We start from the raw sequence: 18,908 nt of genomic DNA on the forward strand, positions 1-18,908 counted from the left end.
CTTAAAACAGTTTTTATACAAAACAGCTAACTGTAGAAGACCGTCTATAAATTAAATTAGTTTGAAAATTGGTTAGTGTTACTGTAGTATAATTTTTATACAATATAAACTAAATGCTTTTTGAGTTATCTAAGTTTGTTCTTTATAGAAATTTTGCAATAAAAGTAAAGTATTTTCAGTTATATAAGATTTATTAAAGCCGGTAAACTTATTAAGTTAAAAAAAATTATTTCTTCAGAACCGTTATTAAAATTAAGTCAAGTAAGTAATCAAAAAGTTCGGTAAAATTTTTAAAAACAGGGCGGTAACAATATAATGTGTCAGTAAATATTTACTCAAACTACCAATCTTTGTTTGTTTTCTTTCTTTTCTAGTCTTTCTTTTCGAAAAGCACTAAGAAATTTTAAAATTAAGGTATATAAAAATCAGTACTATTTGAGTTTTTATGTTACGAATTTCTTAACCAGCAACTTATATGCCATAAAAGTCAGTGTTAAGTTAGTTCTAAATTTTCTTTAAGATTAAAAGTTTGTTGTTTCAACAAACTACCAAATAAACTAGGCGATTTTTCACTACCATTGAGCTTAAAAAAAGAAATAACTTGCTTAGCTTTCATTATTACATGTTACTCACCGTTCAAAGTTCATTAACAAAATTTATGTTATACTGTTTGAAACCGGAGTACATGAATTTGAACTGAAGTAATTTTATTGCCTTTATAAAACTATTTGGTTAGTTTTCTTTTGTCAAGTACTGTTATGTGCAGTTGCTCATCAAGTTAGCACCTAAAACAACAAATGCATAGTTAATTTCCATACTACAAATATTTAATATAGTTCAAATTTCTTTTTTTTCCTAGTTGTGGAAAATTTTTTAAAACCAGTCTACAAGGGTTTGTTGTTTTTTAAGTGTAACGACACAGTTGTAAAGTGTTTCACAACAAGTTAATAGTTAACTAGACACATCATTTTGTAACTTTGTTATGTAACTTGTTTTGCTTTTCAAGGATAATTTGTACTCAGCTGTTTATATAAGTTTAAAACTCATTGTTTTTGGGTTATATTTTTGTGTTTTAGTCTTTAGCATTTTTTCAATAAAATTTATAATATTTACAAACTCAAAACTAACTATTCATATCTCAAAAATATTTTTATCCGTGGTTCAAGCCAAACCATAAAAAAAACAATCATCATAAGTATAACTTTCAAATATTTTAATTAAAGATTTTAGCAACCTCATTACACCGGCTGCAAATTTTAACAAAAAAAGTTTCACTTTAAGATAAGTACTTTGACAAATGGATGCAATCATAGAGCTACAATGTTATTTGATATTTGCAAGGTGTACTGTACCGATAAGGAAGAGAGTAAGCCGAGCTATAAAGTGGAAAATTTTATGTAAAACTTTGCTGCGCTGTACTATACTGTTGGTGTTTTGTAAAGTTTTACTCATTTTTTGTTCTTTTTTAACGCCTAAGTTTACTTACGAAGAAAAGAAAAACGTTTTAGCTATAAGCTTTGTGCTTAACTTTAGTTGATTGTAAGTTTGTATTTATTGAACTTGTTTTTAATTTGAATTAAATAAATTTATTTGAAATAAAAAAACTGTTTACTTAAAACAGTATAATAGTATTTATTACTTTTATTCTGATAAATTTTTAAATTTAAAAAAAATCCTAGTAGTTGAATTTAGTAAACTAGTTTATGGCATTTAAAATTTGTGATACTGTTCAATAATAACCAATATGAGATAAAAATAACAATATTTTTTTTATTATCTAGTATTTGATATAGTGCTTCTTTTTTAAACTTTGTAACCCTTTTAGAAATATGGCATATATTATGTGAAGTTACGTTTAACAAAAAAAATAATTTATAAGTTTAACTTAGTTATTAAATATTTAACATCTTAATTTTTTATGATACTTATTTTTAATATTTATAGGTACAAAAATTGAAGTTATATAGATTAATATTATAATTTAAAGCATGTATCTTTTGTTTTAACCACATAAATCACATAAATACTTATACTTGCTGTTTAATATTGTAATGTTCATTATCATTAGTAATGTATTGCAAAATTATATTCTAACCTAACTGACAACCCTTAAATTATAGAAACAAAACATACTGTTTTTTTTTCTTAACAAAGGTATTTAGATTTTGCAAATTAATAACTGTTATTTTTCAGTATTATTGTTTTAATATCCATGTATATGAAAATATAAAAAAGTTAACTTAAAAACTTAAACAGAAAAACAAAAAACTGTATAAGAATCAGACTACAAAAATATAATTAAAAATGGAAGTTTTTAACCAAAACTACTGATAGTATGTTCTACATAAGATTTGAAAAAAAAAGAGTAAATGATATTTTTTTTTGTATGTAAATTAGCCACGATAATTAAAAACTAATTTATCAATTTCACTATAATTTATATTTTTTACATTTTAGGTAATTTTTCTATCTAACTTATATCTTAAATAACTATATTTAAACTTCAGGGCTATATACATCATTATTACAACACTCTTTTTTTATTAATGTAGTAGTAAAGTAAAAAAAATACTAAAACATATACATTAAGTTATAATTTTTAATGTTTAGTATTTATTACACATTTATTCAAGCATAAAACAAATAAAGTATTTTTTTATCTTTAAGTATGTGTGACTTGTTAATAGATTATAATTCTGTAGAGACTTGCAGTAAGTTTTAAACTTCATTTAATAGCTTTATGATAGAGAACAATTAAAATTTAATACATAATTTAACTCGTTAGAAACAAACTGATGTACTTAACACTTTTAAAACTTAAAAAGTTGGGTGTGGTTGTATTTGTTTTCAACTAATCAATTTATTTATCCGTCCTTTGTGGTCAAAATAAAAATTAGCTTGAGGCTTGAAATCTAACAAGCCAATGTGGTTTAGGTAAAAGTTTTAAATTTACCTTTCAACTCACAAATATGTACTTTTATAACAAAACAACCTTGAACTTAAGATAGTTAATTTTAGTTCAAAAAACTAATTCTTTACGTTGACTCCTCTTTTTATTTCTTGAGACGATGAAAGAAGTATATGATAACTTAGATTAAAACAAATACTTTGGCATGTATTACTTTAAACGTTACATTTTTGTTTACAAAAATGCTTTAGTTTGAATTCGTTAAAAAATTAATTAAAACATATTCTTGAAAACAGCTTCAAAAAAATACTTACAGTTGGTAATTTATTTATCATTTATGTAAACTTAATTGTTATGTATTATCTAAATGTATCAGTTGAAATGAAGCTCAGGTATATAAGTTTATGTTTCTACAAATAAACTCAGTAAATGGTTTTAAATATTACAACTATTAAAAAAGTCCTGATCAGTTGAAGCTTTATAGTAAAGGAAGCTTTGAAACGTAATTTAATTATGAGCAATGAACTTTGCAAACGTTTTAAAGGTCAATTTAAATATCTTTGTCACATATCAAAAGTTTCTTTTGAAATGATCAAGAGTTTGAAAGATAAAAATATAAGTTTGTACATATTATGTACGTTACTAACAAAACGAATATAATTAAGCCAGTTTTCTTTAAACGGTTGCAATATTTTATAATGTTATGTAATTTTTAAACAGATTTTTTTTAAAACTTTTAGAAACTGTGAAGTTGAAGGTAAAAACCTACCTAAGCTAGTTAATGAAAGCATATACTATTAATAAACTTTTATATTGAAATAGTGATGTGTATACAGTTATACTCAAAAAATTATAGTGTGTCATTCAAACTAGAATTTTTATCATATAACATATAATATACTGCATGTAAAATAAGGTTGTAAAACATGTTCACTTTAAACAATACTTGATGTAGATGGCGTACATAAATGTTTGCAAATGGAAAACAGTTTAGATCACTAAAAACATTTGGCAAAAACAGATTGTTCACAACTGGTGTTATTGAGTGTCTTAGAATTTATTTAAATTAAAACAGTCTTTTAGAAAAAGTAGAGATAACAAACGAACAATAAAAAATATACATTATTAAAGAAACTAAAAGTAATTAACACATCGTTAAAATTTTTAAAGATACAGTTTTAAACTAAACATAGTTTTATTCTATATGTTATTAACTTAATAAAAACCTATCAGAATGTTTGTATTTTTAATTCATTTTGATTAAAAGTTTAATTTGTATGAGTATTTTACATAACCAACTCACATAATTTCTAAATAATATTTTATTCGAAATCTATGAGTATTGTTAAACAAAATGTATTGATTTTTATCCATAACACATTTATTATTTATTTTCTCATTAATTCCAATTTGTAGACAAATTACCTATTTTCTTGACATATATTACAGTTATCGTTGATTCTCATTAATTGACTCTTCAAAAACAGTATCACTGTGGCTAGTTTCACTATCACCGTCTTCTAAAAAATGGTTATGTTTTATTCTAAACCATCTTCTGATACAATCACTGTGAAACCGATGTTTGCAAAAAACCTAGTTGCTTGCTCCCCGATTTGAATGTTTCCTTGACATATATTACAATTATCGTTGATAACATCAACTGTATTAGGATTTTCAACTGTGTAGGCCATTTCATCTAGTCGTGCAACAAAAACTACTTCATTCAATAATTTTTTAAAAGTTTTTTTTTCGAGCTGGTAGAATTCCTTCACGAAGAATAAGTTCATTCAAGGTCGTCATTGTCTTTGTAACTTTTGAATAATTAAGGAAAAAGTAAAAAGTAGTAAGGTCAAAACTTAAATATCCTTCACCATTATTTATAAAAAATTTACAGTTTGTAAAAAAATTGTGTACTAGATGTATAGAAAAATGTTTAAATATATGCTCTGTTTGAATTTTCATTTTTATGTTTTCACAAGATGATTAAACTGTTATTTAAAACTTACATATTACTAACTTTTAAAACTGTATGATAACAGCTTTTAAATATATATTTCATACTACGTTATCCTTGAAAAAGTTCTAGTAAAATCGTTTGTACATTAAATTAGAAAGTTTTAAACAACCATCAACAATTTAATTAATCCTTAACATGACCTTAAACTGTTTTGGTGTGCGATTCGATAACCGAAATGATTGATGTAGAAGCGTACTTCCTAACAATATTATATAACGAAACAGGGTGGTCATTAAACCTGGAATTTGACAACTTATTCCAAAAAAACTAAAATTTGAGAATAAAAAATATCAGGAAAAATCTGAAATTCTGAACAAAATTACTTAAAAACCTGTAATTTTATAAAATTTTTACATGTTAAGTAGCAAAATTTTGATTTGACAAAAAATCTATAATACAGAAAAAGTTATTTGACATCATCAAAATTTTAAAGTTTAATCTAAAGTAGCTTTACAGTATCTTTTTAATGTTGTTATACTACTTAACACAGTTTTTAACCTTTAATTTAACTTTGAACTAGAAATAGACCTAAAAACATGTACTTTCTAAAACCTGGAAAAAATTTATAAAACCTGGAAGAAAATTCTCCAAAACCAGTTACCACCCTGTATTAAGCTATGTAGCAAAGTTGCAAGAATAAGAGCTTTTGTAGTTCTAAAGGTTGTAAATACTTTGCTTTTTACTTTTTTTTATGTCATCAATCTTTAACAAAAATAATTTCTATACATAAAAATATAACTTTGTAGCTAGTTTATTAAAAAAGTCGCTCCTGACTTTAAATGCTACAATTTTACATTTTATCTAAAATTTTTAACAAATTCATTAACTAAAAGTTTTCTTAATTTTTTTTTTTTCAATGTTCTGAATACGTTTATATTTTTAAACAATATATAAATAAGATAAAAAAGTAAATTAGTAAAAACATTTAACAAAACTTGACAACTATTTTTTGTTAAGCATCTATTTCTAAGTGTTGAACTCTAAAATAGAAATGAAAGTAAAAAAAAATAAAGTACCGTCGTCGTATACACGGCCCCCAACTTTCTCAAGATCAAGGCAAAGAAAAATGCATTCAAAAGCTAAAAGAAAATCTTCCTTGGAGCGATACGAAGCATCAAGAAAACGTGCGACTATCAAGTTGCTTTCACACAAGCTTCCTTCACACGAGTTTCCTTCACACAAGTTGCCTTCACACGAGTTTCCTTCACACGAGTTTCCTTCACTTGCCTCTTTAACAACAAAAAGACTGCGCAACGAGCTCAAAGAAATTACAGCTGACCCTCCTGCGATGGTCAGCGCCCGCCTGAAAGCCGACCACCTGCACGAATGGACGGCCACAATACAGGGACCTCCCGGAAGCTGCTACGAAGGCGGCACATTTCAGCTGGACATCAGCATTCCGAAAGGGTACTCGTGTCGGCCCCCGAAAGTGACCTTCGCCACCAGAGTGTACCACTGCAACATCAACCGCCAGGTTTGGGTCAGCATGGACAGGCTTCACCAGGATTGGACACCAGCGCTGACCGTGTCGAAAATCCTCGTGTCGGTGCAGTCCCTGCTAACCGACCCCAACCCCGACGACTCTCTTGTACCCGAGGTTGCCAAGCTGTACGTCAGCGATCGCGCGGAACACGACAGGACTTGCAGGGAGTGGACGAGGAAGTACGCGTCATCGTGACGTGTTGTCGACGTTTCAAAGTGTGCTAATAAAAAAAAGTAAAGTATATAATTGTCTGCTTTCTGTAATTCATTATTAACATGAACCCTAATTAAACACATTATATATGCATATAGGTTAATGAAAAATACTAATATAAGATTTAGTCAACAATAACTTGATATGAAAATCTAAAACTTGTTTGCGATATTTTATTTGGTCTATGTCTATTTTAATATTTTAAGTTAAAAAAATAGTTAAAGTCTACAAAGTTAATATCTACGTATTTTCAGAAAATTACACAATTTTTTCCAATCTAATTTAAAAATTCAGCTAGTCAACTTTATATCAAACTAAGTATAAATATCAAACTAAAACGTACTTACACAAAAAAAAATTAACTACTTAAACTTTTTTAAAACTCTGAATGAATATTTACTTATGGGAAAAAAATTATTTAGCAAACTAAGTTTCGCTCAAAGATCTTTTCATTGCTTAAAACTCTTATTCTAGTAGAATTATTTTGCATATTGTTTACAAGCAAAAAAGTACAGTGCTAGCCGCAGTTTAGTGCTTGGTATAACCCAGTTTTCCGACTCCTGTTTTATGCTTTCAGCATTAGAAAAAGGTGTTTAAAAATAATTATAACAAACATAGTCAATAGTGATTAGTTGTTTTACTAAACAACTTTTAGTTTAAGCAAATTTAGAGTTTTATAAAACAAGTTTTTAATGATTCAGGGAATATCTACAATAAAACAAATAAAACTATTTACAAACTTCTTCATTGAAAAAAATATATTAATAAAAAATGCCTATTATTTAAGATTACAAGAAAATAGTGTTAGTTCGTTAAAAAATACTTACTGGTGTTGATATATAACAATATTTGATAAGTGTAAAATTGCGGAATGAACATTAAAAACTTATTTTTGATGCTTTTAGTATAATCAGAACATAAGCATTTAATTAGTATCTTGGCTTAAATTTATAAACATTAAAAACTTATTATAAACTATATATGTTTTCCATTTATTTTTATGTTTGAATTTTTATTGTCTAATAAAACTATACAAGTTTATACATAAAGATGTCTAGAAAGTTAATGATCACTTTAGATAAATTTTATATAAGTAGTGAGAAATTTTTAAAACAAATATGTATACATTTTAAAAAGCTATCTATGCAACATTTTAAAGTAAAGGTATTAACAACTATATTAAAAAAAATAATAGTGATTCTAAACTACTTAATATTACTAAGTATTTTAAGTTTAAAACTTTTTTTTATAATTTAATAAAACTAGTTTTGTTTTCTGTCAAAAAACATCAAAAAAGGTGTATTTATACAAAACGATTTTTTTTTTGCGAAAAATTATAAGTTAGTAATGTTAAACATAACTTAGAATTAAATAGATGTACCTAACGGGCCGCATTTGTCCCGCGGGCCGCAGTTTGCCGACCTCTGTCATAAACGAATAGGTAAAAAAACGATAAGTTTTAACAATTTTTATTGTTATCTTAATTTTATAGAAAATTTGAACAACTCGTATAAATGTTAAGTCAGGAGTCGGCAGCTTTTCAAACTTGGCGAGCCAATTTTCCTAAAAAAATGTTGCCTGCGTGTCTAAGTTTGCCGACCCTTTTGTTAAGTCAATTGTACATTTTGAAGTAAAACTACTACATGTCCTGTCTTACCACGATTACTATCTATTTTAAAATCCAAATATTTATAAATAATTAATTTCTCTTGAAATATTTTATTTCTCATAAATAATGAAACATTTAGTAAAATACTCTACAACTGAAATAGTCATTAGTTTTATGCTTTTTTAGTAAATGAAATTTCAAGCAAAGTTAGAGTTTTAAATCAAGTTTTTAATCAAACAAAAAAAAAGTATTGTAAACAATAAAAAACGAGCTAGTTACAAATTTGTTTAATGCGAAAAAACATAAATCATTTACTACAAAATGTCTACTTTTGAATCTTACCAGAAAAAATTTCATATTAGGAAGATATCCCAGTGTTGAAATATAATAACATTTAAAAAACGTATAATTGCTGAATGTACAACATAAACATCTATAATTGACACTTGTAGTATAATCAGAACATAAGTATCTAATTAGTATCTTGGCTTGATTTTCATAACTACTCCCCTAAGTGACTTTTTACTGCCTAGCCAGCTGTACCAAATAATTCCTTCCCAGTTCGGAAAGTTGTCAGTTTTTCTGTAGGGACCGTTTAAAGCTGCCCTGATGCAATTTTTCGACTACCACCCGTTGTATTGTGTAGCGCAGTTAAAAGAAGAGTGGTTGTCATTGTCGTTGTCCCTTGTTGAAAATTTCATTCCATTTAAATCTACTTCCGGGTGGTTCATTGAGTCTCCTTCAATTGTTGATTTGTTTTGTTTGAAGATGTAAATGTATTGAAAACAAAACTATATTTTATTAAACCATGTTATGCATAGTTCAAGTAGTTGTTTGGTTTAGTACTTTGAGTGTAAATTTTATATAAAATTATCCACCCTTTATATAATTTAAAAAAATGTGCATGTTACAAAAAAAACTTTTAACTTTCGTGAGTTTTGTGTCGTAAATGTAAGTTTTATTGTATTTAAAAATTTATAACCAATAAGTTTAAATTATTTAAGAACTTTTTGAGTACAATATTATTCTTATTGGATATTTTTTTAAATTGTTTTAATGTTTAAAAAGTGTTTTAGTTTTATTAAGAGCATTTACGATATTTTTGAAAATTTTCAATCACTATGTGTTGTATTCATTTAATGACATTAATAAATTATTTTATTTAGTCTCAATTTTTATTAAATTCTTTGTAGAATTTTTTTAAAGGGTTGTAGCTATTTTCTTTAATTTTACTTTTCAAATTATTTAAATATTTAGGAATGAAAATAACACTTAATCTTTATCTAGCTTTGTACTTAAAACCTAAAATAGAGAGTTAGTATTAAAGCTTTAAAAAACTTTCCATGTTTTTAATTATTTAAGAAATATTATAACAAAACAACAACAATGTTTTAACTACAATTTTATACATTTTTAGACTTTTAAACTTTAAAATGATATTTACATACCTGCATTGCCAGTAAAACCATAAAATTCTAATCTATAACAAGGTGCTGGGCCAACAATAAAGTACCTGTAAGTTAAAAGTATACTTTTTTAAGTTTGTTAAAGCTATTAAAAATTTTGAAAAAATATTTGTATTAAACTTAAGTCGATAGTAAAAAAAACGTACATAAAAACCTTCTACTGTAACTTAAATATGTTTATTTATTTGTTCATTCATTTAAATTGAGAAACAAATAGTGTAGAGCTAGTATAGAGTATTTGAAAAGAGTTTTACTGACTGTACTAACGCTGTAAAAACATCAAAAAACTATACAACTTGATTGTTAGACTGTTTAAAAAAGTGTAAAAACAAAAAATAAAACCAACTCGTATTCAGCAAATCTTTTATCTCCGTGAGAATTAAGCATTTCTATCCTTAAAGATTTATCACCATTTTTTGTAAGTTGATAAATAGCATCTAAACCTATATAGAAAAGTCAAAATTTTATTATTATTCAAAGCACGGCGACGAAAATATTGTTACTGTATTAATGAAATTATTAGTTAAAGCTCAATGATATCACTTTTTAGGAACAAGTTACAACATCTATACTTAATTTAAAAACAAAAGAGCTTACTTATGTTGAGAAAAAGCAATTGATAGATGAAGAATAATGTCAATAAAAAAAGCTGTAACAAATAACAGTAAAATTGTAATTGTTTATATTTTTAATGGCGGATAAAATGAAAATAATAATCACTAAAAATAATTTTATTTAAAAAATGTGCGTTGTAAAACTTAATTAATTAAACTAGATTACTAAGTAGTGACTGAAATATTTATTAATGTGAACAACTTCTTATACTCTAGAAAAATTACAAACTATTCTAGTCGTTATAAAACTACTCTAAAGAGCAAAAAAATTGTAGGTAAAGGGTTTAAAACAGAAGCCTTTAAGGGCTAACTTGTTATCAGCTGTACAGTTTAAAAGAAACAAGATATAATATCAAAAGTGTAAATTTTACAAAAAATATTACAGTTTATTTGCAAGTACATACATAGCAAAAGTACCACTAGCAAAAAAGCAAGCATAACTTTAGCTGTCTTTAGCAAAGTTGAGATGTTTGCGTTACCATAAAATAAGAATTAGAGTCCAACGCACGACCATTAATTACAATCCACGCGACGTTCTGCAACCTGTTTTTATCTGCATTAGAGTTCTCTTATACCAAAACCCGCATAGTTAGGTGTACAAAGCGTTTCACAATGACTATGCCAGCCTGACGAGTCTTCATTAGGACGAAAACAGGTCGCAGAATGTCGCGTGGAGTATTGTTAATGTCCGTGCGGTGCAGTTTAGTGCTTACTCATGATAGCAAAAAAAAATCAGTTTCGCTTAAGATAGCCGGAATGTTGCAATTTAAATGCTTTTAGAGAATACTTATTTTCCGAAACAGCTATCTCATAAATACCAAGTTTTTACTGAACCGACCTAACCAATACTCGCCAGATTTGTTACCGAAACCGTTTACATACTCTTGCCAGTCTTTGTTAAAATCTACTCTTCCATCTATTCTTCGTTGTAATATCTGAAAGTTGAAAGCGTGGTTTTTACGGACAACATGAGTACACAGAAAATAAATGAGCAGCTAAAAATTTATTTTTTACCGAGGAAATCGATAAAACAATATATTAATAAAAACTATAAGAGTATAACTTTTACTTATTTATATAATCTGAAATAACATCAAGAGTTACTTTTTACAAAATTGAGGTTAAAAGCCGTGTAAATTTGAAGACACTAGTAAATTAATACAATTTAAGCACTGAACAAGAAAAGACAAATATAAATTACTGCTTTTCAATATATATTCTTTAATTTTTGACAAAACCAATAACTATTTAAGTAATTATAATCTTATACTTAAGAAACAAAATAAAAATAATATAATAAATAGTAATTAGTAGTGTTAAATCAAACTATGTTTAAACATTACTTTACGTGAAATATATTCAAAAAAGTTATACTATTGTAAAAGCTTTTGTTAGCAAGAGTTATTAAAAAGTGTGCGAAACGTAAAAACATTTTTTTCATTCAAAAATATATTTTATAGTACAAAAAATAACTTACAGTCCATCCGTATTCTGATGATGTCATATCACACCAGACGTCAACTACTTTTTTTCTGTCGGGAAAAGGGTATATACCAAAAATACCAACTGATACGGCACCGTTCGATTGTTTTATTTCGTTGCAGTTGTCTGTAGTAAATGAAAAAAAGGCTTTGTTATGCATTTTTCTATAAAATTCGTTAAGTTGCCCCGGATAAAACGTTAAACTGTATCCAAGTACAGTACGTCTGGATAAACGAAAGTTTTATGTAAACCAGGTCTTAAAAGCAATTATTTTGAGCGCTTTTTGTTTTTATATAAACAATAAAAACAACTAGTTTTAAAATATAACAAAATAGAGTTTACCTGGCCGGTTGTATAGTTCTTGTAATGATTTCAGTTTTTTGATTTCATTTTCCTGATCTTCAATTCTGCTGTCTCGTTCCTTTATTTTATTTTCCATTCCAACAAGTTTGCGTTCTACATCGTTGACTAGGACCCTAAAGTTCGAAGCTCCACAATCTTTACCCGGAGGTCCAACAGGTCCTCGTTCTCCCGGAAGACCTGTCGAACCTTTGGGGCCTGCTGGACCAGCGGGACCCCTTGGTCCCATCTTACCCCTAGTTACTTGTGTTGCTTAGGTATGTTTTTCGTAGCATGAAGCGCGACACTGCTCAAGCTCGTCCTGACTTTCCACCAAAAGGGGAAAGAGGCATACCAAAAGCACTTGCTGGATTTTCATTGAAGATTCATTAGAAGCTGCATAAATTAAAATCATATTCTAAAATTGGTTTTTAATGCCATTGGTTTTTATTTCAAGCAATAAGTGTTCTTAAGTTTTAAAAAGATTACAATCTTAATTTAAAAAAACTAAATAAAAACTTTATATGTTTTCAGTTTATTTAATATTTAAATTTGTATTGTCTAACAAAACTATACTAGTCTGAACATAAAGGTTTTTAAAAAGTTAATAATCAGTTTAGATAAATTTTATGTCCTGGACATGACCTTAAACTGTATCCTGGTGTACGACTTGATAACCGAAAGTTTTTTTCGTACACCAGGTCCTAGGACAAAATATTTGAGCACTTTTTTTTTTCGTTCAATAAACAATAGTATTATAAAAGTAGTAAGAAAGTTTTTAAAACTTAAGTTTTTAAGCTTTGAATCTTTGCTAAGCTAAAATACTAATCAGAAAATTTCCAAATAGAATATACATACATTTAAAACAGCTAATTATGCAATATTTCAAAGTAAAGATACTAAAAGTAAAAAATAAATAAAATAAAAATAATAATGGTTCTAAACTACTTACTATTACTAAATATCTTGAGTTTAAAACTTAGTTTTATTTTATCTAATAAAACTAGTTTTGTTTCCTGTCAAAAAACATGAAAAAAGGTGTCATCATACAAAACAGTTGTTTTTTTGCAAAAAAATTATAAGTTAGTAATCTTGAAAATAACTTAGAATTAAATAGAACATTAATGTATTATAAAAAAGTAAAAAATCAAGACTGTACCAAAAAAGTAAATCTCATTCTTGGAAAATTTAGATTAACTTGAAAATTCAATTTGTAAGCTGTTTACTTTTATTGAATTAAAAAAAAATAATTAAAAATATTAAAGTAAAATTATAGTGAAACTAGTATATGAGCTGATCAAACATTGATTGTTTATGCTTGCTGACAGCTAGTATACAAATAACGTTTGAACTTTGATACATTTGTATTTTGAGTTACTTAACCGTATTGTATGTTATATTATACTCAAAAGTGATGCAACTTTTACTTTTTGTATAGTTTAAAAAAATTCAAAACCTCAAATAGTTGAATAACTAAGTAATCATACAAAACTAACTTATACATATGAAAAATGATACAAGTAACCTACTTGTACATTATAAATGTGTTTTAAAATATTTTTTATAGTTTCAAGTTACGTATAGTATTATTATATTTAAAAAGATCAATGACAATCAAGAACTACTCACTTTAAATCTTCCTAAAGCTCCTTATAAAAAAACATTTAGGATAAAGCTACTGTAAAAAAGTAATATTTTTACGAATAAAAACTATCGAGTTAATATAAATACTAGTAATTGGCATATGTTTTGTTTTATATAACTTATCATTATTTAGAGCGATTTTTGATTAGGTAAGATTACCAAAGTTTTTTTGTTGTTGTTTCATTGGTTTTCAGTCGTATTTCTAATTCATTGCTAAACATAAAAGTTGGTAGTTTTATTAGTACTTATGGTAACAGCTAATTAGTTTTTATTACGTAAACAAAAGAACTAATTTGTTATGTAAGCTAAGAAATAAAACATGATATTTTTCTCACGTTTTCAACTTTAGACTTTTAATTTTAAATGCAGTATCATCTTAAAGGGCGCTGACTGAAATATTTGTACACTTAAACTTTGAAAGTTATTTTTATGTTGTCTTGTTTTTTTTTATGCTTAACATACTCACTGACGTATATAAAACTTCTGCAAAAACTATTTTTGTTTTTAAGAATTATTAATACTTTTTGTAATTAATACTTTGCAAAATAGTACTTAATGAGTTATCAAAAAATAATTTTGGAAAAAATACATATTTTGTAGTTTAAGCTTACATTCAACTATTCATAAATCATTAATAATACAGTATTTAGTATAATAACAAAAATCACCGTACATACAAGCTTTAAAGTTAAAAAACACCTATTATAACTAATCTAGTAAAATTTTCCAGTTTTTTATCTTCCGCATAACTTATTCTATATATATTAACAATTCTTTATTTTTTCAACTACTTTGAGATGTTTTTTATATTTGACGAAATAAAAAATGTCGCTAGATAAAAACTAAAGTATTAAAAAATAAAAAAAATATATGATCATTGTTTGGACAGAAATTATTTTAGCAAGAAAAGGGAACCTAATAGATAACAATGTTATGAAAACAGTAGTAAATAAAAACTAAAATTTAAGGAACTTGTTTTTAGTAGTACGTAAGAATTTTTTTACTAAAAATAAACTAATCTTTTGATTGGAACTCCTTTAAAACTTTTGTTATTACTCTACAACACCTAGCAACACGGAAGCAATTTTAAATGAGGAAGTTCGAATTGTTACGTAATGATAGCATAACTTAGTATAAGTATTTCGTTTGTCCATTTAAGTTGTTAATAATCTAAATGAAAGAATTAAAAGTTGTTTTACTGTGTAATAAGAGTAGCAGCTAAACTTGTTTAAAGCTTAGTTTTAACTTTTTTTAAAGTAGATTTATTAAATGTATAATATACGTTTTTATAAACTTTTAACAAACAATTGAGAAAACTTTAAAAAAAATAATGTATTTAATTAACTAGTACATTTTTCTTGTTTAAAAAGTACGTTGTAAAAAATATTTCAAAGTAGATGTTATTTTATAATATTAAAGTATTTAGAATTTTTATTTTTTATAATTATTTTGCTCCGTTTATTCTGTAATTGTGTATGTGCTGTGCACACTACCATACACATAAATAATTATTGGTATACATATGCAGCTTGATATTTATAGCAGATAATAATAAAAAAATTGAGATTTTTGATTTAAAACAAATAATACATGCTAATAAAAAATATCTACGTTGGATTATAATATTTAAGAAAAGAATTATTGAACTAGTGTTTGTTTTAGTTTGGTATTTCTTTTTTATTACATAAAAAAAAAACTAATACTGAAAAGTTACTGTTTTGTTATTACATTGGATAAAACATTAAGTCCTCTTTTTCTTACTTTTATTGATACTATTGTTTTAAATAACTTTCCACAAGTTAAAATATAGTATATATTTGAACTAGTTAAGCAAAACTTGTATATGTAGGAAAAGTTGTTAGTATAATTATTAATAAACTTGACAAAGTCTGAACATTTTAATATTTTTTAAGAGATTATAACAGAAATAAAATGGTTTGTATAAAGTTTGTTTTATTATATTTCCTTTTATTTCATAAAATTTAATTATTATTTATTATATATGAATTAAACAGCTTTATTGTTTAAAAATGAAAGTAAATTTTTATTATTTATTAACGATTTGTACCGTGCAATAACAAACAAGGAACATAAATAGGAAGTTTAGTCCATTATTTAATTTTTTGTTGTTAATATACCGTTTGTCATTCAAAATGATGAAGCTAGAAAAGTTTTACATAATTTTTTTTCAATATTTTCATTTATTCGGTATTAGTTTTCTTGCTATTTATAACATCTTATGAAAACTTAATCTGTTCATACCGTTTTAATTAAAAACAAAATACAGACATTTTTTATTTGACACAAAAACTGTTATTTTTAAAATTATTTATTTAAGCTACTGTTGTTTAGAGTAATATGACATAATCGAATTGCTTTAAGAAAAAACTTAAAGGTTAAATAAACAAGAAATAAAATTTAGTCAGAGCTAAATATAGTCTTGTTCCTGTTTTTTTTTGTTATTTTCCACTTAAATAGTTTTTAACTTCCTTATTTCTGTAAGTTTACAGTTCCGTTTTAATTGTTCCTCTGTTTATCTATGCGTTAAGTTTTATAAAGTGTGAATATATTCAAAAAACTGTTTTTCAACTTGAAAAATTCCACAGGGCACTATGCTCTACTAGTAGAGTATGAAATGCGAACAAAAAGAAATTTAGTTCTATTTACTGTTTGGGTGATTAGATACTGTATTGTGATTTTAAATGTGAATAAAATTGTTCTAGGAAAGATATAATCCAGTTTCTAATTTTTGTAAATTAACGAAAATTTTTAAAAGGTGCTTTATTGTTTGTTTGTTTTCATTGAGATTATTAATTACAAAAAGTGTTAATCAAACATAGAAGCTTTACAAGAAATTATATTTTGAAGAGTTTTTGTTACTTGTTATAATAAGTTTACTATACTGAATTTTTTTTTAATGCATTAAGAAAATTAAACAATATGTTGCTGCATATCAAGTTTTATAAAAATGTTATAGCTACTCAACATTAAGTAATAACCAAAGTTTTTTGTCCTTAATTTACGATTTCATCTTATGATTAGAATAACTTTAAAAAAAAATTTAGTATTAAATGAACTTAGTATTAAAAACCCAAGTTTTATTAAATTCATACACATTTAATTACTTGGATAACTTAACAAGAGTATACTTAAATAAAAAATATTTAAAACTATATATTCATACTACTGTTTTTAGCTGATTAAATGAGCTTGTTCCATTACTTTTAGTCTAACTTTTAGTTTGTTTTTGCTTATTGAAATTCAATTCGAACGGCATGTTAAATTATTACTGCTTGACATCAAAAAATAAAGCTATTTATTTCGAAGTAAGTTTTAAAATAGCATCACGTGTTCTTAATCAGGGTTTTCCTTAGGAAGACGATATACACCTTTTGGGTTAATTTATCAAGTCGGGTGGTTTTAAAATTTCGGGAAGTAACAAGGCAATAAATAGTAAGGTAGTAACAACTAATTTACGCTAGATACTTTGGGATTTGTATTAAAGAGTAAAAAAGTTCTGAGGGATATTTTAGAGAAGATTTAAAACTTTCACTAGACATTTTACGCTTCTTATTTTTTTATTTTTTTCCAAGAGAGCGACTATGAAAATGAGTTTAGGAACCTTGTTTTAAAATTCATGTGCAATTTGTGGCTTAAAAAAAATTACAAGAGAAAACTTAAAATACTAAATTCGAAAATTTATGGTTAACCACGTCGAATTTATATGAAATAAAAAATAAAATTTTAAGCTTCATTTAAAATTTATTTATTTAGTTTTAAAAGGAAGTTTATCGCATCACTCTGCTACTTAAATTATTTTTTACCAGCTTTAAATTTTTGATATCTATAAGATATTATTTTAGATATGGTAGAAAGCTTGAACACAATTTAGAATGATGTAGTTTTGAAAACATTTTCAATGTAAATAGTGGTATACTATCAAAATCCACCCGCGTTCAAAATCTACCCGATCAAAATCCACCAACGTTCAAAATCCACCCAATTTTTAAAAATATTTTCTTTCTTTATTTACTTATTTTTTATATGTTTTGTATTTTTTTTTCTTTATTTTTCATTTATTTTTCACTATCATCGTTACCCCTAACCCTTACCCTCGATCGGTAAGCACTTCTCGAATTTGACTGAGTGGATTTTGATCGGGTGGATTTTGAACGCGGATGGATTTTGAACGCGGATGGAATTTGAACGTGTCCCGTAAATAGTAGAACATGATTACTATTAAATTTAAAAACTTTTCTTCAACTAAATAGTAGTGGTTGTAAAAATAGTTTATGAAGTTTTTTTTTTTTTTAAGTTACTCACGTGATTAAAAAATGATCAGCTTTAAGAAAACTTGATGTATTATTATTTTAATATTGTTTTATCGGTATAATAAAATTTGTTTTTTTCAAAAGATTTGGAAGTAAACAATTGTATATAATTCAAAAGTATACCATGATTATTTAAGTCTGTAGAAACACTTAATATTATTTATTTTGGAAAAGTTTTGTTACTGCTGTTAATATTTACCTATTTGAAAAAAAACTTACTAATTAAAAGTGTATAACAATACCGTAAACAAAAAAATTATTTAGATTTGAACTAAAATTATAAGATATTCATTTAAAGTTTATATGAATACAAAAAAGTACAGTTATCATATATTTAATCAAAACTATTTAAACTTGTTTTTAATTTAAATTAATAATATTTCATTTTTGTTTTTTTATTATATTTGCGATGTAAACTTGATGATGTAGAAACAATAGTATGATACTTAAAATGTACTTATAACGTTTTAATAAAAAATAAAATTTATGTAAATTTCTGCAAAATTTTTTGGTGTTAGTTTATAAAAAACAACAAGAAAAGTACGTAATTAGGAGGAAAGCTTGATTTTAAATTTATAAAATTCAATAAAACTATTTCAGTTGGTATTCCAATTTTTTTTTGTATTTATTGTCATAGTATTTCGTTAAACATCCTATAATTAAAATTGTAACAATGTATCAAACGCGCAATCTTTCATTTAGAGTATGAGATTTGTTTATTCTGACAAAAAAACAAAAGCCTTAACAAACTTAAAGTAAACAAAAGCAGAAAAAAATTTAAAATGTTCCAAGCGAAATTGCC

General features: G+C 25.6%; 2 protein-coding genes across 2 annotated transcripts; one reads left to right on the forward strand and one right to left on the reverse strand.

Annotated features, from left to right (window-relative positions):
• Window positions 1-5,991: 5,991 nt before the first annotated feature.
• LOC145828499 (ubiquitin-conjugating enzyme E2-17 kDa-like) lies at window positions 5,992-6,603 on the forward strand. The gene has a single exon (XM_082936255.1). The coding sequence runs from the start codon at window positions 5,992-5,994 to the stop codon at window positions 6,601-6,603; it is 612 nt and encodes a 203-aa protein (XP_082792381.1).
• Window positions 6,604-8,853: 2,250 nt separating this feature from the next.
• On the reverse strand, window positions 8,854-11,952 carry LOC145828500 (fibrinogen-like protein 1). The gene is made up of 5 exons (XM_082936256.1): window positions 11,788-11,952; window positions 11,149-11,245; window positions 10,043-10,139; window positions 9,679-9,743; window positions 8,854-8,969 (listed from the first exon to the last, which is right to left on the reverse strand). The coding sequence occupies exons 1-5, from the start codon at window positions 11,950-11,952 to the stop codon at window positions 8,854-8,856; spliced, it is 540 nt and encodes a 179-aa protein (XP_082792382.1).
• Between the last annotated feature and the right edge of the window lie 6,956 nt (window positions 11,953-18,908).

Source organism: Thalia democratica, chromosome 2 (assembly GCF_965202585.1).
Source record: "Thalia democratica chromosome 2, ktThaDemo2.hap1.1, whole genome shotgun sequence".
Classification (NCBI taxonomy): domain Eukaryota; kingdom Metazoa; phylum Chordata; class Thaliacea; order Salpida; family Salpidae; genus Thalia; species Thalia democratica.